Source organism: Heloderma suspectum, chromosome 13 (assembly GCF_057233095.1).
Source record: "Heloderma suspectum isolate Gila_16-S chromosome 13, 16-S_ref, whole genome shotgun sequence".
NCBI classification, from domain to species: domain Eukaryota; kingdom Metazoa; phylum Chordata; class Lepidosauria; order Squamata; family Helodermatidae; genus Heloderma; species Heloderma suspectum.
In genome coordinates this window covers 17,992,309-18,018,396 of record NC_139470.1, presented here as the reverse complement: position 1 = coordinate 18,018,396, position 26,088 = coordinate 17,992,309, and the positions used below count along the sequence as shown (strand labels likewise).

Genomic DNA, 26,088 nt, shown 5'->3' with positions numbered 1-26,088 from the left:
TATTTTTTTTCTAGGCTGTTAAGAGGCTAGTAGCCATAATTTTCATGCCTTCTTCTGCAACTAGCCTTGAAACACAGGCTACTAGCCTCTTAGCAGGCTAATTTTTTTCTTTTTTTTCAGGCTAGTAACTTTTGTGGGCTTACTTACAGGGCTGTAATATACATTTTTAAGAGTACCATTTCTTCAAGGTTTGAGTAGATGGAGTATACGTAAGTAATAGACCCAAGTGCCAGAATGACGGTAACGAAGAACGCTGCTCTTGAAGTCAGGATTAGGCTAAATCTTTATTCACATCTGTGTTTTCAAGAGGAATTTATTTTCCTCTTGAAAAACTGTTAACTGGTTTTCTCTCTTCCCCCTCTTCTTCTCTTCCCCATTCCCACCTCCCAGGATGCCATTTTATTTTACATTCCACAGATTGTCCAGGCACTTAGATACGATAAGGTAAGGAAACATGAGCATCATGCATTTCATTCATTCATTCATTCATTCATTCATTCGTTTATGGCATTTGTATACCACCTTTCAAGCCAAAGCCCTCCAAACCTAGATAAAACAACAAATATATAAACGATACAAAAACAATCCATTTCTAGACTAAAAACAACAGCATTCTAAAAACCCTGCACTCACTACCTCTATCAATGAAACAGAAGAGTTTTAAAGTTCTATTTAAAAAAACCTGCGTAACTCATCTGATGAAGTGGACAGTGTCCACAGATGTTCATGCTGGAATAAATTTGTTAGTGTTTAAGGTGTCACAAGACAGTTTGTTGTTTTGACTGCAGTAGGCTTAACACAGCTACTCATCTGGAAATTATTTAAAAGCCGACATAGATGGGGCCATACGTATATCTCTAGAGAAAGAGTTCCAGAGATGTGGGGCCATCACTCTCTCTAGTGCCTGCCTGTCTGATGGACTGTAATGGCAGGCCAGCGACTATGGCCTCTGAGGCTGATTTTAAAGCTCTTTCCCCATAGTACTGGCCACCAAAGTTCTCCTTTGTGTGCTCTAACTATGTATAACAAGAGGCTGGAGAGTGATAGGGTGAATGGCATGGGACTATCTGCAGAGTTAAGCGCTCCGTGTTGGTTTTATATATTGATTGGATATGCTCTGATTGGGTGCAGAGTTAGTCTGAATCCTATATTCCATGGAGGTGGTGTGGCCAGAGTGAGAGGTGACGGGGAGCAGTGTATTTTGGTTCCCCATTGAATTCAAAGATAGTATGTTAACCCTACATCAACTCTTTTGCTGGTGTAAGGGCCGGAAGCAAAGTCTGGGGAAATTTAGGATTTCCCATCAGCCTGCTCCTCGCCCTCAATGCCACCCCTTATTGGCTTTTCCATTGGCAGAGTTGTGCTCGCAGTAGGAATATCCCAGCGTAGGGGACTTGTGCCTTTCTCCAGCTAGCATAAACGTAGCCCAAGATTATGCCCTAAACTTATTACCAAAACACCCAAGTATTGTCCCCCCACCCCTCCATCAATAAGTTTTCATTTTGTGTCTGATTTCCCTGCTAGAATTGGGAGTGCCTAGATTCTTACTGTAGGATGTTATAAGCAAAGTGGGCTGCCCTCTTTCATATACTGCTAGGAAACAGATTAAGCCTTTCAGTGCTCTCCTTCTGGCCTTATTCATTGCTCATGAGTTCTATAGATCTTCAACCAACTGCTCAAAGCATTGCACATACAATATCTTTACAATAGTATTGTAAGGTAGATGGCTAGTAATTTATCTCCTGTTGTAGGTAGCTGAGAAAGTAGCTTGCATAAGAGCGATTTCACATCTGAACTGAGGATTCCCTGGCTCTTAGCCCACTTGCTTTAACCATCATACTACAACAGCTCTCCTGAGACTGTTCCCCTTAATTTATTTTGTTCTTTTTGTTAGCAATCCTAGGCCCTTCACTTTAATTTTCCTTAAAGTTTTCCACAAGCTTATCATCAGGCCATTTGTGTTTTGTTTTTACAAAATTAACACATAAATAATTAGTGATTAAATTAATAAATCTATCATGTGCTTTTTTACTTTCAAGGCAGTTCACAAAAAATCAAGAAAACTAATAATCAAAATGTATAGCCTTATTGAAAATGTCCGTAACAGTGCAGTATGGGAAATCAAAAAGCCAACGGTAAAAGCGGTGCAAATAACAGAGAGACAACATAAAACAGCTGCTTCAGATTGACTAATCCTTAAAAAGGCAAATGAAAAATCTTAGCCTGATATTTCAAACTCCCCAGACTAGGCACCAGGCAAGCGGCCCTGGGGGAGCATTCCAAAGTTGAGGTGCCACCACTGAGCACCTCTTTTCCCCCTGTTACCACCTGCATAACTTCCAAAGAGAGGGGCACAAAAAGGGCCTGTGATGTTTAGGATCTTAACAGCAGGATGGGTTCCTGTGGGAGTAGGTGGTCCATTATAGGCGCATTCATATTCCAGTCTCAAAATGCTAATACACTTGGAATAATAATTCTCCAAGTGACCGCAGTATTGTTCTTCTCAGATGGGCTATGTCAGGGAGTACATCCTGTGGGCTGCCGCCAAATCCCAGTTACTGGCTCACCAGTTCATTTGGAATATGAAAACGAACATCTTCTTGGATGAAGAGGGACATCAGAAAGACCGTGAGTGCTCTGCGTTCTGGGATATTGCCTTACAAGTTCCTTGGATTGTTAAGCCTTGTGATGCTGCTAAACTCTAAACTCTCCCCCACATTTCAATTTACCAAAACATTTCTGCTTCCAATGAGCCTACTGCTATAAACTCTCCCAAAAAGCTCTCAGGGCTGCTTTAAACAGGGCCCCTTTCAATCTGATAGAGGAAATTCTGATCAGCTTATGGCTTGTCTATGTTACTGGGTTTCTGTGTACCAAACAACATGTTGTTACAGGAGGTGTATTATTTCTGCTGCTGCTGCATCTCCCTGGTAACATGTAGTTGAGAAAGAAGCATGACGTGAAGCCATTGCATTTAGCGCTTTCTGCTGCCTGCAAGCAGCAGCCAATGAGGCATGTAGGGGGTGGGGAAATACAGAATACAGTGATAACGCATTGTGTGTCTTTCTCAAATACACATTAGTGGGGAGACGAAGCAAAAGGCATTGGTTGGGTTCACACAACACACTAACCTACACTCAGTGGTTGAGTGTGGGTTGTTTGCTGAATCGTGGGTTAGCATGTTGTCCGAACCCAGGGCATTTTCTGCAGGTGGCTTCTTAATCATGCAATGTGGTTTATTTTTCTCGAACAAGCCACCTTGTGAACCCTGTTGTTGGGTTGTTCAGGGTGGTTAACAAGCTACCCTGCAGAAAAGGTCCTGGGCTTGGACAACACGCTAACCCACGGTTCAACAAACAACCCATGGTTCAAGAACAGCCCACACTTAACCACTGAGTGTGGGTTAGCATGTTGTGAGAACCCACTGACTGGCAGTGGCCATGTGAATTAAGGCTATATGAATCAGTCTATATTCAATCTGTGTCAGTTTTGCATGTATTCGATCATAAGTCTGTTCCATCCAAGGCCCGCATCATTCTGTGAATTAAAAAACAATGCAAAAATTTGTATTTTCATACACATCTTTCCCTAACATACACATTTTGTATGCAATTTTTGAGCTGAGAATTGCATCGCCAAATTCAGAGAGGTACACAGTCCAATGGATAACTATTCTGATCCGCTTACTAGTCCAGCAAGGGAGAATAAAACTTCTTGTGGAATTGTTTTGGAGGCTGTGTCTAAAGGGATCTGACAAGCTTTCCTCTGGTTGGTTCTTCATGCAGCTGACATTGGGGAACTACTGGAGCAGCTGGTTGAGGAAATAACTGGCTCATTATCTGGGCCAGCAAAGGAGTTTTACCAACGTGAATTTGATTTCTTCAATAAAATCACCAATGTTTCAGCCATCATCAAGTAAGTACGTCTACACTGATGGGATCTGAGTTGGTGGTGACTGACCAAGAAAGAGATCTTGAGGTTGTGGTGGACAGCTCGTTGGAAATTTTTGTGAGCTACCCAGAAAGCTTTGGCTATCGGGCAGTATAGAAATGTAATAAATAAATAAATGTCAATCCAGTGTGCAACTGCTGTGGAAAAAAAGGCAAATTCCACATTGGGCACCATTAGAAGAGGAACTGGAAATAAAACTGCCAATATCATACTCCCCTTATATAAATTACCATGCTGTTTGTTTACTGCTGACTCTGGATAGAAACCCCAGAACTATCATTTGGCAGTGAAGGGTATATTAAAAGTAAAACGACATCGCCTGCGTGGCGGATTTCCTTGTTCAATCACCAAACAGAAGTCTTTTCTTCACAGGCCTTACCCTAAAGGTGATGAAAGGAAGAAGGCTTGTTTGAATGCTTTGTCTGAGGTGAAAGTGCAGCCTGGTAAGATGTTGAACAATTGTTAGTTGTCTTTGCTCCTGGCCTCAACATGTAGGGAAGCTTCAGTTTAAGTCTCTTCCCAGCCCCCACACATCCTTTTTATTCTTCTTAATTAATTGAAAATATTTTGTCCTGACTCTTTGTCAGAAGGATCCTGAAGGCAGCTAAAAATTTGGTAAGGGACAAACTTCCTCAAAATCCTGCGTTAGTTTTTTTGTGAGACAAACAGACAGGGCCCCTCTATCGGCTCTACTGAGAGATTAGCTCTGTCAGGGACCTCCCTTCCTGAGCTGTCACCTGCCAGCAGCCATTCTGTCAGGCTGCCGCAGAGGAGAGCCAGGAAGCAGGGCCTGCTCCATTGCCTCTGCTGATAGACAAACTCTGCTGGGCTCCCTCCTGTCCCTGGACCGTTTCCATTCCATCTGGTCATTATAAGTACTACTGTGGAACTTTAAGAGCTGCTTTCTTGTTTTCCTTTTCCCATCCTGTCTCTCTTTTTTTTTCCTTTTTGTGCCATGTCTTTTGGTTTGTAAGCCTGTGGGTTGGAACTGTCTTGTTTTTGGTGATTGTCTGTAAGTCGCTCTGGGCACCTTTTCAGCTGAAGAACAGGGTAAAAGGATTCCCCCTTCAATTACTCCATCATGCTTCTACCCCAAGCTGTTGCCCTCCAGATGTGTTGAACTACAACTTCCAACTATGCTGGCTGGGGGATTCTGGGAGTTGTAGTCTGATACATCTGGAGGCTACCATGTTGGGGAAGGCTGTTCTTCCATAAGTTTGTAACCAGGGTGTTGGGGAGGGGAGGTGTTGTCAGTCAGCCCAACAGGGCTTCTCAACACTTGCTAGCTATAAGCGAGAGAGTAGTATTCTAGTAATTTTGGGGATGAGGGAGAGGGCCTTTTCTGTGGTGGCCCCCGCTCTGTGGAACTCCCTCCCTAGGGAACTCCGCCATGCCCCCTCTTTAATGAGCTTCCGCCGTGCATTAAAAACGTGGTTGTTCAGGCAGGCATTTGGGGTGGGTTAGGGTATTTTAGAAAATGTTTTTTTTGTAGAATTTTATTGTTTTAAACTGTTTTATTATATGCTTGTACATCGCCCAGAGTGGCTGGGTGACCAGCCAGATGGGCGATTAATAAATTTAATAAATAAATAAAATAAAATATTTTTTCCCATTTGCGAATGAATTGCGCTGTGTATTCATGTCGGGAAGAAACATAATCTGGCACAGGAATGTGGGTTTCTTACAAAAGCTGCAGGCTACAATCTGTACTTGGAAGTTGCAATGTATCAGATTGTAATTCCAGGTCGGATTTGTAAAGTGATAAGAGAAATTATAAAAAGAGAATCTTGTTGCGTGTCTTTTTGAGACTTCATTTTTGTCATGCCAGCTTAGCAATTTACGTGCGTCATCAAGGACATCTCTTATCCCTCTAAAATAGGTTGTTATTTGCCCAGCAATCCTGAAGCTATTGTTTTGGATATAGACTACAAGTCAGGAACTCCCATGCAAAGGTACAGTGGTCTTTTTTTCTTTCTCAGCTCAGTTGACCTTCAGCAATAAAGATTTGTGTCTTTGTCTCTAAATATATTATTCACTGGCTGCTTCAAATTCTTCTACCTTCCTGTACTCTCATTGTACTTTCAGCGCTGCAAAAGCACCTTACTTGGCCAAATTTAAGGTGAAGCGGTGTGGAGTCAGTGAACTTGAAAAAGAAGGTTAGCGCAATAGCTCCTGATGTGTGTTGTTTGTTCTGGCTCCCCATTGTGTGTCTCTGACTGTCCAGGTATGCATGTCCTGCCATCAGATTTCAATATTTATTATGCCAAACCACTGCCAGCTCCAGATTTTTGAAGTCTCTTGGGCAAGACCTCCGTGGGCACCCTCCCTCTTCTCACCGCCATTGTCACCAGCTGCTATTACTCCTCATCCTATTTCTTACCATTGCTTCTTGCTTGCTTGCTTGGCAGGCAAAGAGCCAGTGAGCAAGTAGACTCTTGTCAGTGGGCCCTTGCTAGAGTGTGGGCCCTTGGCAGGTGCCCAACCATGCCTACCCTTTATCCTGCCCTATGCCAAGCACCCATGTCCATGTGAGCATCCCCACAAAGTATTGAAGCAGTTCTAAGAAATGATCAAACCTCTAAAGGTTCCTGATTTGGATTTCATGAAGCTGCAAAAATCTACACTGGAGAAAGAATTGTGACTTTCATGCCAGTGTCAGTTGTATGCTGGAGTCCACCAAATAAGACCTTAAGAAGAGCCCTGCTGGATCAGACCAAGGGTCCATCAGCCTTCTGTTCACACAGTGGCCAACCAGCTCCCACGGAAAACCCACAAGCAGGACATGAGTGCAACAGCACCCTCCCGCCCATGTTCCCCAGCAACTGGTGAATAATCCAGCTGCAGTCCTAAACATGTTTACTAGGGAGTCATCACCATTGGGTCCCAAGACATGGTCTGAAGGCACATGATGCAGCCACCTTGCTGAAGCTTAGCAGGTCTGGGTCTGGTCAGTGCTTGGAGGGGAGACCACCTGGGAACCACATGTAGCCACCTTGAGTTCCATGATGGAAGTTGGGATATAAATGTAATTAATTAATTAATTAATAAAAACATAGCGGGACTTACTTCTGAGCACACATCAGTGGCACTGTGCTGTCAGTTCCTTAGGGGATCCCACAGTTTAATGATTGCAAAAGTCAGTAAGTATTTTCATATGGCATCAAGAATATCTTTTAAATTAGAATGTGTCCGATGTTAACGTTGCTGGTGCAGGACAGAAAGCAGAAGAGTCATTTTAAAATCAAGCGTGCGTGTGTAGGTTTTACATTTGAATTGCAGACCTGGGAAAAATGTGGACAGGGAACTAGTCATCTTGGGATGGTGTCCAGTCCTGCTTATCCGCACATGGGCCCACCGCTGCTTTCATTCTGTGTGCAACCGGCCCTGCCAATTCTGTTGCGTAAGTGGCCTCCACTGCTTGCACAACGGCAATTTAGTGCTTCCGAGGGCAAGCCCCGAAATGAGTGGAAATGCTCGTTTCTGGAACGGGGCAGGTCAGCAAGCTCTGCCAACCTACTCCATTCCCCAAATTCAGGTGCCTCCCGGAAGTGCCAGATTGCCACTGCACACGCAGCGGGGGGATCTTGTGCAACAGAATCGGCAGGATGACCCATATGCAGCCAGTCACAGTTGGAGACTGCCCTGAATCTCCACCAAGCTTCTTCCAGTTTTATCAGAGTTCAGAGCTGTTAACTGAGATGACTGGGGGCGGGGGATTTTGCTCTTTGCCTAGGGCTGCGTTGCCGTTCAGACTCCATAGACGAAAGTGGAGAAGAAGGAGTGGAGAGCAAGAAGATCTGCTGGCAGGCAGCTATCTTCAAAGTCGGCGATGACTGCAGACAGGTAACGAGGCTACAAGGCTCTCTTAGCAGTGGCAAATTTATCTCTGGCAATAACAGCTGTGCCAAATGTTTGAGATAAACGCTGAGCGTCCGTTGCCCCACTGCTTATGCAACTGCTTCCACGCTGTTACTCAGTTCAGCTGACGATGCTGTCCGTTCTGACCCCTCCTCTGATATTGGACTGTGGATCATATGGCACGTCACACCAAGCACACATTTTTAAAAGTGTGCTCAGCACTAGCCGCTTCCTTTTTTTCTGAGATTAAGCAGCCACTTCAAGCTCCGATCCAGATCAGGGCTGCCGGGAAGGGGTTTAACCCTTTCCTCCTTGCACATTTTTCCTGTAGACCCCCTCCCACTACTATCAGAAACAGTACTGGTTGAGCAGCGGGGGCGGGGGGTGAGGATAGCAGCAGTGGAAAGGGGAGAACACTTGGTAGAAAAACAGCACAGGGAGGAAAAGATTAAACCCCTCACATTTCATGTTGTGATCCTGATGTATATCAGGACCCCACACGGCTGCTTTTTCTCAAAAACAGAAAGTGGTCAGCACTGTGCTTCAAATAATGCATAGTAACTGTGCAATCCTGTGCATGCCAACTCAGAAGTAAGCGCCATTGAGTTCAATGGGGCTTACTTCCAGGTGAGTGTATATAAGATTGCAGCCTTACTGTAGTGTGTACTTTAACTCTTTTATGTGTTGGGTTTTCCGAATGCCTGCTATTGCTATTTTTCTGTTCAGCTCATATGAAGTGCATGAAAGACTTATTTGCACTGTTTACTTCTTGCCTTGTTTCAAATCCTGATTTGTTGACTGAGCAAGGACTTAAAAATAAGCTGCAAGTGAGGAAAAGAGCCCCCATATAATTAGAGGCTCTTACCTAGCCCCCGTTTCATCTCTGAACAAGTCACCATAAATAATTGTGTGGCCATGAATTCTGATATGCGTAGTTTAGAATGTATCACGAGCACACTGTGACCTTAGAAAGACCCCAGGTAGGAAACAAGGATATGTGAGTAATTTATTTTTATTTAAAAGATTTATATCCTGTCTGTTCAAAATGAATTTTCAAGGCAGCTAACAGGAAGGTGGAACAAAATAAATCGCTATCGGACCATTTAAAATACAGTCACGCGACAATAAAACCACAGTAAAACAAGAATCAATACAGCAGCTAAAACAATAAGAACAATAAATAAAACGACAGCAGCAGTAAAAATTCTAAGCATTAAATGCCTGGGTGAATAAATAAAAAAAAGTCTTAGCCTGGCACCTCAAACTCATCAAGCAAGGCGCCAGGCGAATGGCCTTGAGGAAAACATTCCAAAGTTTGGGTGTCATCACAGAAGGTCCTTTTCTTGGTAGCCATCACTCTGATCTCTGATGGCAGGGACTGTCTGATGTAGGATATCTGATGATGATCCATAACTAGCATGCAGGGTTATGTTGGCAGCAAGGAGTCTTTCAGAGTCAGCCGTAGGAACATGCAGTTGGATGAGCCTTGAGCTTTCATGCGCCCGCTGCCCTCTCTTGTAGCATAGCCACGAGGACATTTGAAGCATCTGCTTCCTTTTTTTAAATAACTGTAGTTTATTATGTCCAAACAGGGCAAATTATTGTTAGTTTAAACCATGGTTTATTGAAACAAGCCAGGATCAAACCATAGTTTATCATCTTGACTCTTCTTAACACCCATCATTTAAACCAAGGATGCAGTATATGGGGAGATTGTCCCCAACCAAGCCCTCCATTGGCCCAATGACATCAGTGGGTGTGGCCATGTCCATGGACATTCCCCCACCCCCTTTCAGGCATTTTGCCTTTCTCTATGCTGAGAGAGGCACAGATTTCTGTGCCTCTCCCAGCATGGAGAAAAGGACTCGGCTGGTGCTGGGAGGGGCAATTGTTTCGGCACCAGCTGAGGCCCTGGCTTTGTGCGGCGCACACCGTCCCCATGGAGGAACCCAAGGAGGTTCTGTGAGCTGGATGTGGAACTTCCCTGATATGAACTAGCCAGAGTTCCCAGTTCGGACATATCAAGAAGCTCTGGTTAGTTTAAGCCAGGAAGTAGATGCTACCTCTCTCCTTCTCTTTATTCTCCCCCTCTTCAATTGTTATGATGGTAAACTGTGACTGACAATAATGCCAGAAGAGAATATGCCAGAGGGGAGGGGAGTGCGCAGCCCGAGTCTTGCTGCTGCTCATTCACGTAACCCTAGAGTTGCGGGCCAGCGACTCTTACTATGTGGATGGCCGCCAGCCATCTGGAGCCTCCATGCATATACTTCCCCTTTCTAGTAGCTTGGATGGGGGCTTGAATATCCTCCACGGGATAGCAGACCTCTGCAAGTAAGTCAACAGAGGGATGGAGAAAATACTGGGGCGGGTGGAGTTTTCTGCCGGCATAAAGTGTGCTCCAGCTCTAAGGCTGCAATCTGAAGCTCGCTGTTGAAATCAAGCGGATGTAGTCCAGCCAATGGTGTGTTTCATGTTGGGGTTCCAAAATTCCCTGCCGTACCTTTGCCAAGTGGATGCTACTCCAACTCATTGCCTCTCTGGTGTCCTGCTGCGTCTGATTAGAGTTTCCTCTGACACATATTTCGTTTGTTGCCAAACAGGACATGCTGGCCTTGCAAATCATTGATCTCTTCAAGAACATATTTCAGCTGGTGGGCCTTGACCTGTATGTGTTCCCCTACAGAGTAGTGGCGACAGCCCCAGGGGTGAGTATTCGCTGACTGATTGTTCAGATAGAGAGACAGAATTTAGTGCACCTGGCCCTGTTGCTGTATGTGTGTTTTATCCCCCACGCACGTGTTTTGAACCTTCTTCTTTTGAGGCCTCTGTGCAGTTCTATATATGGAATTGCACATGCACAAACTGCCTCATGGGATGTTCTAAAGCCTTTAGGGAGACCAAAGGCTCTCCCGTTTAAAAACAAAAATTTTGTACAGCACTTGGCCCATATTAGGGGCTTTGCCAATACAAAATGATGATGAGTAAGCCCTTCTTTGCAGCTAGAATGCTAAGGGGCAGGATGGGCACCTTCCATAAGAAGAGCCCTGCTGGATCAGACCGAGGGTCCATCCAGTCCAGCATTCTGTTCACGCAGTGGCCAACTAGCTGTCGAACAGGAACCCACAAGCAGGAATGAGTGCAACAGCACCCTCCCACCCATGTTCCCCAGCAACTGGTGTACCTAGGCTCACTACCTTTGTTACTGGAGGTAGCACATAGCCATCAGGACTAGTAGCCATTGATAGCCTTCTCCTCCAGGAATTTGTCTAACCCCCTTTTAAAGCCAAAACCAAATTGGTGGCCATCACCACATCCTGTGGTAGATAATTCCATAGTTTGACTCTGCACTGTGTGAAGAAGTCCTTCCTTTTATCTGTCCTGAATCTCCCACCAATCAGCTTCATGGGTTGACCCCAGGTTCTAGTATTTTGAAAGATGGTTGATGGACTAGGAAGAGGACTCTGAAGGGATGCTTGGCTGACATTACCCCCCACCCCCACACCACCCTTTTCTGCCCACACCTCTCAGCAGCGCAAAGCCAGCACTAACAAGGTACCATGTAAGTCCTGGCTTTGTGCTGCTGAAAGGTGTTGGCAGAAAAAGTGGAGGGTACTGTCAGCCAGGCGTCCCTCAGAGTCCCCTTCCTAGTCCATCAACCATTATTGTTGCTGCTGCTGCTTCTCAGAGTTGCTTTTATCAACAATTCCCAGTCACTGGAGGCGGTTGCTGTTGGAGACGGGGGGGGGGGGGCTGATGTATATAAAGTTCCCTCCCCAGTCCTCCTGCTGGTGCTACTGCCTCACCAAGTCCTCAGCAGATCTCTGTGGGGGTGAACTTCCTCCGGTATGCTACACCAGCTAATTGAGCAAAGCGAGACTCATTTCTGAGTAAACGTACGAACTAAGTAAATATGCATAGGATCAGGCAGGAAGTAGCTCTTTGGATCCCAGGCAGACTGCATAGTTGCCATCAGTAGCTCATTTGGAGAATGTCTGGCACATGGGGTAGGGTGTTCACAACCATTCATTTCCCTCCTTTCTTCTCTTAGTGTGGTGTCATCGAATGCATTCCCGATTGTACATCCCGTGACCAGCTGGGCCGGCAGACGGACTTTGGGATGTACGACTATTTTACAAGGCAGTATGGAGATGAATCGACCCTGGCTTTCCAAAAGGTATTTTGCCACAGTAGTGTTTTGACAACGCTCCCCCATTCCCCCCCCCCCACACACACTATTTTTTCTTTGCTTCTGAAGCCAATCACCTTGTCAAAGAATCTTGCAGAATCCAACAAAATGGGAAAGCCCACAAAGGATGTTGTAGTCTGAAACACATTGGAACGGTTTATTTTTGTCAAAGAATCTTGCAGCTAATAATTCTGCAAGGGTTATTAAGTTTTATGTGGCTTTTGAGGAATTGGGAAATGCCTTTAATTGTAAACCTAAAACCCAAAAAATACAGGAACTTGATCCATCTCCTCATTTTGGGTTGCTGTAACCAGCTAGTTCAGCCTTCCTGTGTCAATGGACAACCCTACTTGATTGAACGTGTGATTTCTTTTTCCATCGGCCATTTCTGGCCCTTCTCTTTCAATTGTGCCCGCTGTCTTTCCTGAAAGGCAGAATAATCCTTTCCGAACCTCGGGTCCTCAGACCCATATACAAAAGCAGGGGAAAATATGATAAAACAAGAATTAATATACAAGATACACAAACAATCCACAAGTCATAGAAGTTGGGCTTCCGGTAGTGTAATCCATTTCGAAAGCGTTCATCAGAAGTAATATATGGAAGTATATGGGTCTATTAGTGCTGCTTTCCCACATTTTCACCTTTTGTATAATAAATTGCACATTTTGGATGGTTACATTACAACGGTTGGGTTCTTCTTAGCATTTCTACTGTGGTGGTAGTTGTAAAACAGCACCATCTGGGATCCCAAGGCTGGGGCAGTCAGTATTATAGCAACGTTTGTGAATGTGTGGTATGGCTGAAATCGTAGGCATTTTATTTATTTAAGAGGATATTCAGCTTCCCTTCTAATGTAAATGCAATGTTCCATTTCCTTGGTCTCAGTCCCCGCCCCAAAACCTTTAGCTTCTCAGTGGATTTCTGATACTTGTATTTTTTCTGTGTGTGCGTGCACATAATACTGCTGATGTGTCTCATCCATGCAGGCTCGCTACAACTTCATCCGCAGCATGGCTGCCTACAGCCTTCTCTTGTTCCTGCTCCAGATCAAAGACCGGCATAACGGCAATATCATGCTGGACAAACATGGCCATCTCATTCATATTGGTTAGTTCAGTCCTTGTTTTCGTTTTGTGGCAGATCAAACAAATCTTTCATATTTGCATGATTTTACCCTGCTGCTCAGTTAGGACATTCTATAATCAATTGCCTCCAAGAGAATTCTGGAATTTAAAATAAGATTCCAAAGCCTAATACCACACGAAATAGTCTTCTCACCCGAGAGTAATTAAAATGTCTTATCTCCGAAGTTTGCCAGATGAGAGACAATTGTACCAGGGCATTAGAAATAGATCAACAGTTTTCGGCATGCCATTGCCATTTTTCTAGGGCAACATTTCACTCCCATGAGAACTGCGCTCCCACAAGTGCCCATTGGAGGCAGTTGTCACAAGGGTTGTCAGAGGACCCGGGTGTCGGAGGACCCAGGTGTCAACACTAGGGGTGTCAGAGGCCCCTGGTGTTGGAGGCAGTGGTCACTAGGGGTGTCAGAAGAATCCGTCCAGGAGGGTGAAGCTCGCCGAGCTTTAGTCAGCTTGGCCCCTTGGGCTTCAGCTCGCTTTCCCGTGAGCTGGCCTGATTTGATCTGCCCAAACTTTGGTCGCAATTTGCACAAATTGGGGTCGCAATTTGCACAAATTGCTTTTTATGCAAATGAAAACCGAAAACGTTCCTGGATCTTGGGAATAAACCCTTGGCTTGGCTCAGAAATGCAAGCTGAGTTGGGGCTGGCGCGGGAATCCGGATTTCCTGATGATGGACATCTCTGGTTGCCGCGCTCGGGAAGCACAATCTCTTGGCTACAACCACAGGGGATGTTTTTTTGTTTAAGCTGCTTCTATACCACTAGACATACCAAAATTTCCAAGTGGTTCACAAGCCCCCCCACATACAATACAGTATAAAAACCACTATCAAAACAGTATAAATCAATAAATACCTTAAAAACATACATTGGGATTGTCTGGGTTACTCCTTACAAATTATGGATGGGTGAAATCAATGTGTTGAAAGCAACCTGTAACCTGCTTTCAAGGCCCCCCCCCCCCCCCCCAAGAGAAGGCTTTGATGGAGAGGCAAGGTCATGCTGAGGCCCTGTAGTTTTCCACCAAACCCTCCCATAGTATGGAACCCAACGCAACCCCAAACCTGTTTTTTAATTAATTAATTAATTAATTAATTACATGTATATCCCACCTTCCTTCCAACGAGTCCAAGGCAGTGTACATGAGCCTTCTTGAATTCTCCAAGCTTGTATAAAAATAGTGTGTGGTGGAGGAGCTGGCCTTTAACCATGTAGCAGACTGCCTTGTTGATGAACTGATTCCTTGAGCTGTGTGGCAAACCTGAATGGGAAAGATATAGTCCTTGTAACCGGCATATCAGTCTCTTATTTTCCTTCCTGGCACAGATTTTGGTTTCATGTTTGAGAGTTCCCCCGGCGGGAATCTAGGTTGGGAGCCAGACATCAAGCTGACCGATGAAATGGTAATGATAATGGGAGGGAAAATGGAGGCGACACCTTTCAAGTGGTTCATGGAGATGTGTGTCAGGGGATACCTGGCAGTCAGGTGAGGAGACCTCCATTTTGGATTTGCTCTTGAGTTTCTACACCGAGGGCTGAGGACCACTTTTTTTCACCCACAAAACTTTTGTAAGGGTCACTGAGTTCACTGAGCATCTTCCAGGTTACATCTACGCTCAACTACCTGTGTCCATCTTAAAAGCTTAATGCTTAAGAAGTATAGAATAGCATGATTCCATTCATTTAGGCCTGAATAGAGACAATGATTTCCTGTCTCCATAAAGGTATAAATTAACATAGGAAAACTGGGATGATTGATTGATTATTTATTTATTTATTTCTACATTTATATCCTGCTTTTTTTCCTCTTGCAAGGAACTCAAGGTGGCTTACGTGATCTTCCCCCTCTTCGTTTTATCCAATAATTGTGTTATTACCAATCACTGCTGTTATAAACAGTCACTTTTGCTCTTCGTCTCTTTCCTTTCAGTTCTCTGGCCAGTGGATTAGGTTAGACTTTGCAGTCCCAGGGAACTGTCAGTTAGAGCTGCGTGTTCCTTCTGGCATTTGTTCCTGTCTTCAGACTTACATATAACTACCACAGACTGGACTCTTGCTGTGTGATCCCACTTTTTTCTTTCTCTCTACACCTGCTCTTGCATGTAATGAAGTGGGCTTCACCCCATGAAAGCTTATGCTACAGTAAATCTGTTAGGGCAAGTTCAGATGTAATGATCCCAGCTTAATAAACCATGGTTTATTAAGCTCTGCATGAATGTCATGGCAGCACACGTCACCCTTGCCTCTTTCACAATTGGTATTTATATTTTTTTAGCGTGCAAGTGAATTGCATTCATGTAATTAATGTCCTGTCTAGTTTGGCCCTTAGTTACAATAGCGCAGGGCTGTCATCAACACTAGGCATGGTTGGGCACCTGCCGAGGGCCCACACCCCAGCAGGGGCCCACTGGCCAGACCTCCCTGGAGTTGCTCCTCCTCTTCACCATTGCAGCCTGCTTGTTCACCTGCCTCTCGCTCTGGCCCAGACAACGGTGGCAGTGAGGAGGAGGATGAGCAGAGGATGCCACGGACTCCTTGCTCACTGGCTCTCTGCCTGCCAAGCAAGCAACTGGCAGCAATGATGAGAAGGAGGATGAGGAGCAATAGCAGCAGGTGACAATGAGAAGATAGAATCACTGAGGGAGGGGGCCCATGCAAGGTGTCATAGAATCACAGAATAGTAGGGTTGGAAGGGGCCTACAAGGCCATCGAGTCCAACCCCCTGCTCAGTGCAGGAATCCAAGTCAGAGCATCCCTGACAAATGGCTGTCCGGCCTCATCTTGAATGCCTCCAGTGTGGGAGAGCCCACTACTGGAGAGTCTTGCCCAAGGGCCCTCAAAAATCTGGAGCTGTCACTGCAGTAAGGTATTAGGCCTAGGAGGTTGTTTTGAGAAGAGATTTGAAGGAAGCAGAGAAGGTGTTCTGGGAGGCCGTTCCAGGTATAAGGGAGAAAAGGCAGAATTGTGTCAGGGAGCAGATCTTCAGATGGCACAGGGTGGTGGAGCTACAGAAGCAAACACCACAGGTTGAGATGAATCGGAGTAGAAGAGCAGAGAGGGAAGGTTGTGCAGGGTCCAGGAGCAAAGAGGAACCAGCGTAGCGATTTTTTAGGCACACACTTTAAAACCGTAACTCATAAAAGTGGTCCTTAGTTTCCCAAAATATGGTTTTCTAGCATCCCTTCCATGAAGTTATTCATCTTTCAATGTTCTATTCCTACAAACTACCGTGAGGGTGGGGGTGTGGGTGTAGCGTGGCAGCTGCCAAGCCCAGAGGAGAACTGCCTTTGTCGCAGTAATTTCGTTAGAGTGATAGATTGTGGATGGCAGTCCAGCTTCATTAGCAAATGGGAAAGGATTACACTGTGTAGATTTAATTACAGTAATAAGGTGTGATCCATTCCCAGCTGAGTTCCTCTGTTTTGATTCTCTCCCTCCCTCCCTCTTTCTTCAGCAGTAGGAGAATCTAAGACTTCTCTTTCCTCTCGCCTTGTGCAGGCCTTACATGGACGCTGTGGTCTCTCTGGTTACGTTGATGTTGGACACAGGGTTGCCCTGTTTCCGAGGGCAGACAATCAAACTGTTAAAGTAAGTTGTGCGTGCTTCTTAATAATAGAGCATGCTCTGAAAACACAGGATGCAACAACCTTGCCAAAGCTGACCAGGTCTCAGTCTACATAGTGCCTGAATGGGAGACTGACTAGAGTTTCATGAAAGAGAGGTGGGGCATGAATTAAACAAATAACGGAAGAGTGGATCTTTATTGCTGTCCACGTGTAGCTTGCCTAAGGCTGCACAATTGGATGCAAGTCCCATTGAACAATGTGTAAGTCTCACATGAAATGTAAGTCCCATTAAATAATTAAACTTACTTTTGAGTAAACATGCTTAGAATCCAGCTGGAAGTCAGCAGCCAACCAACCAGATGTATGCAGGGCATGCTTCATTGTAAGAATCTGAAAGTTTATTTATTACATTTTTATACCGCCCAATAGCCAAAGCTCTCTGGGCAGTTCACAACAATTAAAACCATTAAATACAGACAATAAAATACAATATAAAGTTTAAAGCTACAGTATCAAAATTGTACCAAACAGAAGCTAGCAGCAGTGCAAAAATTTAAAATACAATACCAGATCAACGCAAACTGAAAAACTAAAATGCCTGCGAGAATAAAAAGGTCTTCACCTCGTACGGAAACGAGCACAAGGCAAGTGCCAGGCGAACCTCTTGGAGAAGCTCATTCCACAACTGGGGTGCCACAGCAGAAAAGGCCCTCTTCTTAGTAGCCACCCACCTGACTTCCTTTGGCAGGGACTCCCAGAGGAGGACTGCTGAAGCCGATCTTAGGGTCTGGGCAGGTGTATATGGGAGGAGAAGATCCTTAGTTATTACGAAGAGCTGCATCTTTTGTCTTCTTCTACTTCTTGCTGCTTTCTTGAACAGGAACAGATTCAGCCCCAACATGACGGAGCGAGAGGCAGCAAACTTCATCATAAAGATCATTCAGAGCTGCTTCCTCAGCAACAGGTATGCTTCTTTTCTTCTGCCTGCCTCTTCCCTCACCCTCATCATCCTCTAGTGGTGTGGGCAGCTAAGGTTTGTGGCATTCCTGGACAGGGGAAGGAGCATAGCAAGCTGGCTTATACCAGGTCAGACTCTTTGTCCATCTTGCCCAGTATTGCATACTCTGGCTGGCAGACGCTCTCCGGGGTCTCAGGCTGAGAAGGGTCTTTTCCCATTGCTTGCTGCCTGTTCCCTTTAACTGGAGATGCCAGCGATTGAACCTGGGACCTTCTGCATGCAAAGCGTGTGCCGGCTTCCTGCCTCTGGTAAGCTGGTTACTGAAAGCTGAGTACCCGGAGAAGGACTTTAGCTGATGATCTTAGCAGATGGATGAGTTCATACGGAGCGTGATGCCACTTGTGGTTCCAGACCTGCCAACTGAAGACCAATGGGGTTAAAGGACTCGTTGGGTCTCCTTTTTAATCTGGAATACTGGATACATAGGAAGTTGCCCTACACCAGGTCAGATGTTTTGTCCACCTAGCCCGCTGTGGTCTACTCTGACTGGTGGCGGCTCTCCAAAGTCTCAGAGCTCTTTCCCATCACTTTTGCCTGGTCCTTTTATCTGGAAATGCCAGGGATTGAACCTGGGACTGTAGTTCAGTGGTAGAGCACTTGCTTTGCATGGAGAAGGTCCCAGGTTTGTTCCCGGCATCTCCAGGTAGGGCTGGAAAAACTCCTGCCTGAAACCCTGCAGAGCCGCTGCCAGTCAGTGTTGACAATACTGGGCTAGATGGACCAATGGTGGTGACTCTGTATAAGGCAGCTTCCAGTGTTCCTGTGACCTTCAGCCGGCAAACCATGGACTCCCCTACTGACCTGCAGGTCTCCCTTAATGCAAGGGTGACCTCTGTGACAAACACATGTCTAATTTAGCCATGGCCCATGACAGAGAAAGCTGTGAGAACTTGCTTAAGACAGTGTAGTCATACAGCCCTGAAACACCTTTGTTTTTGTGTGTGTCCCCCTTTAGGAGTAAGACCTATGATATGATCCAATACTACCAGAACGATATTCCATACTGAACGTGGGATCATCTTGGGTGAGAAAAAGGATGCCCCAATCCCTTCACCTTCGTTCCAGCCTAGAAACATGAATTCTTACATCACAATGTACTGCCTCCAAACAATCCCGTGTGCGTATGTGCATGTGAATGTGGCCATCCCCATTTTACTGGACCTTGGAACAATCAACAGCTCTTAACTAGTTCCTTTTAGCTTAACTGGGATGTCTGTGTTCCTTGATTACACAGGAGTTGGCTGCAATCACAGACCTAGAATCCGGTTGCCGCTATGAATGCGTGTAAAACTGAGGAGTGTGGTAGTTGTCGAGCAATGCAAGGATTTTCTTTTTTTTCTTCCTTTTTGAAAGCAAGAACCCTTAAAATGCCCACTCTGTAGAATCCAATGGAAATCAGGTGCTCTGGAGTTCCTGTACAGAGCAATCAAGAAGTATTAAATTACTTTGGAGTATGCTGTAGAAATTGTAATGATAATCGTCCATTCATGGTAGCGTCTGTATTAAGGTATCGTACTTGGCACTGTAAATGGTTCCTGCTCCACGGTCAGTATTTCGTACATACGTGAAGAATGTATTTTTTCCCTTTTGTGTGGTTTTAAAGAGAGAAACTCTACTGAAGATAGATATATTTAATCTAAAAAAATGGAATAAAAAGATTTTAGGATACCTTATATCTCTGTTCCAAATTTTTAAAATGAAAGTGACTAGCCTTAAGGGTGTGAAGAGTATGAGAGTGCCTAAGGAAACTGCCAAAGTGTGTGTGGGCTGGGGGAACGATAATTTATACAGGTTGCAGACTCCAGGTTTTCTTGGTACAGAATTCTAGTTGTTTACACCATACTCAGTTTTGACTGCACCTATGCTTTAAAACTTAAGAAAGGAAGACGATCAGACCAAGGGTCCATCTAGTCCAGCATTCTGTTCACAGATCGGTCAACCAGCTCCCCATGGGAAAACCCACAAGCAGGACATGATTGCAACACCACCCTCCCACCCATGTTCCCTAGCAAATGGCGTGCATAGGCATATAGCTCCTGATACTGAAGGTGGTATATAGCCATCAGGACGAGTAACCATTGATAGCCTTCTCCTCTATGAATTTATCCAATCCCCCTTCAAAGCCATCCAAATTCGTGGCCATCAATACACCTTGTGGAAGTGAATTCTATAGTTTAACTCTGCTCTGTGAGAAGAAGTCCTTCCTTTTATCTGTCCTAAATCTCCCACCAATCAGTTTCATGGGATGACCCCATTGGGTTCTAGTATTATGAGCGAGGGAGAAACATGTCTCCTTATCCACTTCCTCCATACCATGCCTAATTTTGTACACTTCTATCAACTCCCCTTGCCTGCCTTTTTTCTAAGCTAAACAATCCCAGATGTTGTGACCTTTCCTCATAGGGGAGTTTCTCCAGCCCCTTCATCATTTTAGTTGCCCTTTTCCAGCTCTACAGTATCCCTTTTTTAGGCGCAGTGACCAGAATTGTACATGGTATTCCAAGTATGGTCACACCACAGATGTGTATAAGGGCAGTATGATCTTGACAATTTTATTTTCAATTCCTTCCCTAATTACGCCTAAATGTGATTTGCCTTTTTCACAGCAGCCGCACACTGGGTTGACATTTTCATCAAGCTGTCCATCACAACCCCGAGATCTTTTTCTTGGGTCAGTCACCGCTACCTCAGATCCCATCATCTTATTCTTGAAGTTGGAATATTTTGCCCCAACTTGCACCACATTGGGCAGGTCCTTCTGCCTTCTGTTTTTGTTTTTAGCCTGAAGCATTCAAGGCAGATTGTGAGTTGGACTGAGGGAAGGATAGGTGCATAAAAGGACAGTCACTGCTGCTGCTGCTGCTGCTGCTACTGCTGCTGCTGCTTCTTCTTCTTCTTCTTCTTCTTCTTCTTCTTCTTCTTCTTCTTCTTCTTCTTTACATTTCTATACCACCCAATAGCCAAAGCTCTCTGGGTGGTTTACAGAGATTAAAAACATTAAAAATACAATATACAGAGATTAAAAACTATTTACATAAAAACACATGAACAGACAGTATACACAAAAGAAACATATATCTAAAACAACTTCAAACAAACAATCTCAAAAGCAAACAGCCATAACCATAAGATATTCCAGGCTTAGTCTTTTCCTCTCTTGGTCTTTTTAGTGGCATGCAAGGGAATGAGATTGAGCCTGGATGAACAAGTTGACTGAATAGATACCTGTGTCTGAGAGATGCACACACACCCATTAATCTATTGATGCAACGCTTGGGGGCTGGGGGGAGTTACCGTATTATAACGAAAGAGTGGGCTCCCAGGGCACTAACTCGAACATTGGCCATTCTTGATCAAAGGATTTCCAAAGACAGATTGCGAGCAAAACAGCTGACCTACAGTTCTTCAAGAGGTTCCAGTCTCCTTCCTGCAGCCTGATCAGGAGATTCAAAGAGGGTGGTGGCTTTCTTGTTTTTTAATATCACAGTGCATATGTTCATCATGGACTTGAGCATGCTCTGGGAGAGAGCACAGGACAGGAAGGCCTGGCGTGCCATGGTCCATGGGGTCACGAAGGGTCGGACACGACTGAACGACTGAACAACAAGAACAACATATGTTCATCAAGTAACCAAGGCAAGGATGTCTGCGTTATCACCCAACAACCCTTTTGTGAACAGCCACTGTTGATGAAGTAAGTATCCCTGCCTGTGCTTTCTGTGTGTCATTTCCTTTGGACCTCGCTGTTTACCATTCTCCCCACACCACCCCTGCCCCCCGTGCATATGTGTAACTCGGCATTACATGGAAGCCTGTGCCGTCATAAATGTGTTACTCTTTCAGGTGCAGCAATACCAGTTGTTATTTTCATCACAGTAGCACGGAGCTGCCGCCAGAGGGCACGCTGTGGCAAACGGAGGGTGAGGATGGAGAAGAGGAGAAAACAGCTGGTCAGATGCTTCGGCTGCTTTGGTTTGGCTGACCTGCACAGGAGCACCTCGAATGCGCCCGTTCCAGGTTTTCGAAGGCTCTGGGGCAAGACACCCCCAACGGGCCCCCTTCCTCAGCGAGCCGACCTCCTTGCTGCCATTAGCACCAGCTGCGCTTGCTCTGCCTCCTCTGTTTCATCATTGCTACCACTTGCTTGCTTGACAGGCAGAGAGCCAGGGGGAAAGTAGGCAGTGGCATCTTGGGGTTGGTGGGGCAGAGGGTGGGGCAGATACTCAGTATTCTGCTGAGATTGTCGGAGGGGGGCAGGGGAAGGTCACGCGCGGCTGTCGACAGCTGCATGCTGTGCATTGGGGCAAATGGACCTGATTGTGGGGGGATTTCTCTGCCACAAGTGGGTGGACGAGAGGCAGAGGGGCACTGCCCCATTCGCCCCAAACATAGAGCCACCTCCGTTTCAGGCTGTTCCAAAAATGTTGCAACCATGTCTGGTGCAGCCAGTGAAAATACTAGTCTTCAGGCTGTGCTAGGCCCTCACCTTTCATGCTTCAAATTGGGCCTGCACAAAGCAGCTAGCTAGGCCCATTTCTGCTCGCCTGGGCATAGGATCCATTCCAGCTTTTATAATCCATTCCAGGACTTTAGCCGAGTGGTGTGGCTCCATCCCACTCTTCGCCAATCGATCCCTCTGTAACAGCCAAGTCGGGTGGTGAGTGCCAACAGAAATGGAGCCCAAACGCAGCTGCTGAGAAACAAGGAGGTGGGTACTGGCATGCTCAGAGGACCTTTGAGGTTTGCAGAAGTAACCCCCCCCCCCACCGCTTGATGAGGACTGAGCATATTCAAAGGAATATAGGAAACTGCTTGATATTGAGTCAGAACATTGGTCTATCTAGGCCAGTAATGTCAACACTGGTCTGCAGCGGCTTTCCAGAGTCTCAGGCAGGATTCTTCCCTAACGCTATCAAGTTGCTTTGGAAATCCCTTTTCACACAACTGCTGCAGAGATGAATTAGCGTAAGATAATCAGGCTGATGTCTCTGGCTTGTTGGTTCAGCTTGCTGGTCTCACTGGGAAATCTATATATGAAATTGCTAATTAAGTGACTGAATAGCCTTGGTGCAGTTTTAATGATAACCCGGATATAGAAACATAGGAAGCTGCCTGATAATGAGGCAGACCGTTGGTCCATCTGGCCCGCTAATGTCGACACTGACTGGCAGCAGCTCTTTCAGGCAGGATTCTTTCCTAACCCTATTTGGAGATAACTGAGACCTATATGCAAGCTTGTGCTGCCCCACTGAGCTATGGCCACTATCTAGAGCCAGAAAATGCTGAATGTTCTCGGAAAACGACAACAGCAGAAAACTGGGGTGGGACAGTGGAATGGAGTAATCTGGAGGAGGGCTGGCTGGCACCCTGAACAGGAGAATTTGTGCTAGCCAGGTAAGGATGCAGACTGCAATATTTGGTTGCTAATGTCCCACGTGTGATTTGTAAAGATCATCCACCCAATAATCTATCTGTGAAGGTTCCCCTTATGACCTGGACCCCCTGAGTAACTCCTTAAGGATCTCTTGCTTCCTTAAGAGTCCCACCTTCCTTCTTTTACTTTCCCGTGGGGTTTAGGCCGTAGACGTGGGGTGATTGGCACTTCAGACACCTGGGGTTTTAGCCACAACAGTTTCCTGGTAAATTAAAGCAAGCAAATCACAACTAAAGGTATTTACACAACAGAGCTGAATGATACAGGCATTAAGAGAAAATAAAGGTTGCAAAAAGGCAAGGTCCTCTACCCTAGCTGCACTTAGACTTCTCCAGGCTGCTTCTTCCTGCTCTGTCTTCAGGCTCTGGTCTCCCTCTCTCTGGTCTCTCTCTCTCACTGGCTCTCTCTCCCTTTATATCCCGTCTTTCCCCCAAACCAAAAATACTGTTTCAAACCTGCAGAAATGAAACCTAACTCAGGAAAATGAAAGTAACCAGGGAAATGAAACTACTCCTCTCAGGGAAACCCCCTCCCAACAAAAAACCCCAGGCCTCTAGGCCTGACCTTTTTCTTTGCCTCTGTAGGCCTCAGAGCTTCATACGATCATATTGGTTTCCAATCCAGCCTTGACAGTGTTAGTCTAGCTTTTCAACATGCTCCGAATGAAATAGAGGTGTGTGGGGTTTCTTTGGGTGGGGAGGAATTGTGGAAAGTGGTGGCGTAGCCATGAGCTGGTTATTCCCATATGGAGAGCTTTCATCTCGAAATAGGCTCTAATCCTTCTGCCCCCATTTCATGTCTCCCCTTAAGCCTGTTTGCATCCCGCTTGGATCTTCATGCCTCTGGCCCAGCTCTGTTCTCACCATCAATCCAGCTTTCTCAAACCAGGCTGTTAAACTGATGAAAGAGAGAGATGAGGATGGGAGTGATAATCTGGCAATGCAATCAGAGCTCGGAAGAAAGGAACATGGCGGGGGGGCGTGGTGGAGCATCTGCATGGCGTTCTGCCTCAGGTTGAATAAATAAATGAAAATGGGTGATGGGATCATGTGCAGCCAACAAGGTGTGTTTAAGTGAAAGATATAGGGAACGTCATTATTTATTTGATAATGTTTTTATCCCAGCCTTGCCCGAAAGTGCCATTTTCGTGGTGGGATTCTACTACTTCCAACAGGATCCACACTCCTAACTGGAGTCCCACGGCTTAAAAAAAAAAAAAAAAGCCAAAAAAAGCAAAAACCAGGGCTGTGCTATTTTCAGTTTAGCATAACAACTCTGCTGCAGTCAGGTCACGCTCTCGCACGAACACACCTTTGGGCAAGAGACATGATTTCCCCTGTCATTTAGGCCCACAACAACCTTGCAAGGTAGGTCAGGAACGACTGAGTTAGTTCAAGATCACCCAGTAAGTTTTGTGGCTGAGCACAGATTGGAATTTGGGTCTCTCTGGTCAAAGCCCAACAGTTAATCGCTACTTCCACTAGTTCTACGTAACCTTTGTCTTTCCCTCTGCAGGTATTAATAGATCTGGTGGGTCTGTGGGCAGGAGGTACTTTTCAGTAGGGATGTCAGAGAATTCCGCCACGAATCTCGGGGAGGCCGAATGCCAGTGAATTCGGCCCCCCGAAATCTGTGGCGGAACGGCCTGCCACCCCCCCCCCCCGCGGATCCCCCCCAGGATGAGACTTACCTGGGGCGGATGTTCCGGGGGGGGGGCGGCGGCGGCTGGTCTTCCGACCGGCTGCTGCCACCGCCATTTGCAGTCTGGAGGTGTTTTTTTTTTACAGAGACGTGATAGGCTACGTAAAGATTTATGTAGCCTATCATGGCTGGATTAAAAAAGAACACATACCCAAATGGCAGCGGCTATGGCCGCCGCCATTTGCGTTCCTTATTTTTGGCCGTCTTAATCTACGTAAATATTTACGTAGACTATTACGGCGAAAATAAAGGGGAATGCAAATAGCGTAGCGGGCCAAAAATAAGGAACGCAAATGGTGGCGGCCGTAGCCACCGCCATTTGCATACGCGTTTTTTTTTTTGTTTTATCCAGAGCCCTCCGCGGCCGGAAATCCAGCTGCGGACGGCTCTGGCCCGGGCCTGGCCAGCTGCTCCGCGGAGCTGCCGTGTAGCACAGCCGGACGTTCGAGGATTCCGAGGGGGAGGAACAGATCGCCTCCCCCCCCTGTCGAGGATTCCGGGGGGAGGGACGGAACGCCTCCTCCCCCACCATAAACATAATCCACGGAAAGGTAAGTGACTTTCGTACATCCCTACTTTTCAGCAGTGGCTCCCTCTCCCTGAATAAATACAAGATCAAAGGAAAAGGACTGATCATTGTTGAATCACTTTCTTTAGTTAAAGCTGTGGTGGGCAACTAAATTTACTTAATTTGGAAAGCCCTCTGCAAGTGAACACTTTGGGCGCCTGGCAAGAGTGATCTGTCTCTCCCATGATAGCCTCCTGGGTGGGAAGGAAGAGGGGGGGAAAGAGCAAGGGGTGTCAGAAAGAGAGAGTGAGAGAAATAAATGAAAATGGTGTCAGAGAAAGAAAGTGTGTCAGACAGAGAAGAAATAGAGAGCTTGTGTCAGAGAGGGGGTGTCAGAAAGAGGGGGTCTCGGAGAGAGAGACAGAGAAAGAATGGGTGTCAGAGAGAGAGAGAAAGAGAGAGGAAAAGGGTGTGTGTGTGTGAGAGAGAGAGAATGGGTGTCAGAGAGAGCAGGAGAATGGGTGTGTGGGGGTGTGTGTGAGAGAGAATGGGTGTCAGAGAGAGAGAGTGAGATTGAAAAAGAGAGTCGGGTTTCCTGATCCCCCCAGCGCACACGGTCAGGCAATCTCACACTGGACACCCAGATCAGTGAGGTAAAGAAATCACATCGATTTGTGTGTCCAGCGTCAGATTGCCTAAGCATGTGCGCTGGGGGG

The 26,088-nt window shown here is 45.9% G+C and overlaps 1 protein-coding gene across 10 annotated transcripts in view; it reads left to right on the top strand.

Moving 5' to 3' along the window:
* PI4KA (phosphatidylinositol 4-kinase alpha) overlaps nt 1–26,088 on the top strand; it is a 150,325-nt gene that overhangs the window by 88,092 nt on the left and 36,145 nt on the right. For 4 of the 10 annotated variants that reach the window (XM_084819617.1, XM_084819616.1, XM_084819619.1 and 1 more), the window contains exons 42-56: nt 391–444; nt 2,508–2,628; nt 3,786–3,915; nt 4,324–4,394; nt 5,831–5,903; nt 6,037–6,107; nt 7,685–7,794; nt 10,413–10,517; nt 11,861–11,986; nt 12,988–13,108; nt 14,472–14,631; nt 16,644–16,733; nt 17,592–17,675; nt 18,685–21,423; nt 21,573–22,437. In XM_084819617.1, the coding sequence (XP_084675743.1) occupies nt 391–444; nt 2,508–2,628; nt 3,786–3,915; nt 4,324–4,394; nt 5,831–5,903; nt 6,037–6,107; nt 7,685–7,794; nt 10,413–10,517; nt 11,861–11,986; nt 12,988–13,108; nt 14,472–14,631; nt 16,644–16,733; nt 17,592–17,675; nt 18,685–18,736 (1,368 nt within the window). In that variant the 3' untranslated portion in view covers nt 18,737–21,423; nt 21,573–22,437. The remainder of the gene's footprint in view (nt 1–390; nt 445–2,507; nt 2,629–3,785; nt 3,916–4,323; nt 4,395–5,830; nt 5,904–6,036; nt 6,108–7,684; nt 7,795–10,412; nt 10,518–11,860; nt 11,987–12,987; nt 13,109–14,471; nt 14,632–16,643; nt 16,734–17,591; nt 17,676–18,684; nt 21,424–21,572; nt 22,438–26,088) is intronic. The other 6 variants (XM_084819625.1, XM_084819624.1, XM_084819622.1 and 3 more) reach the window with 4 other exon arrangements.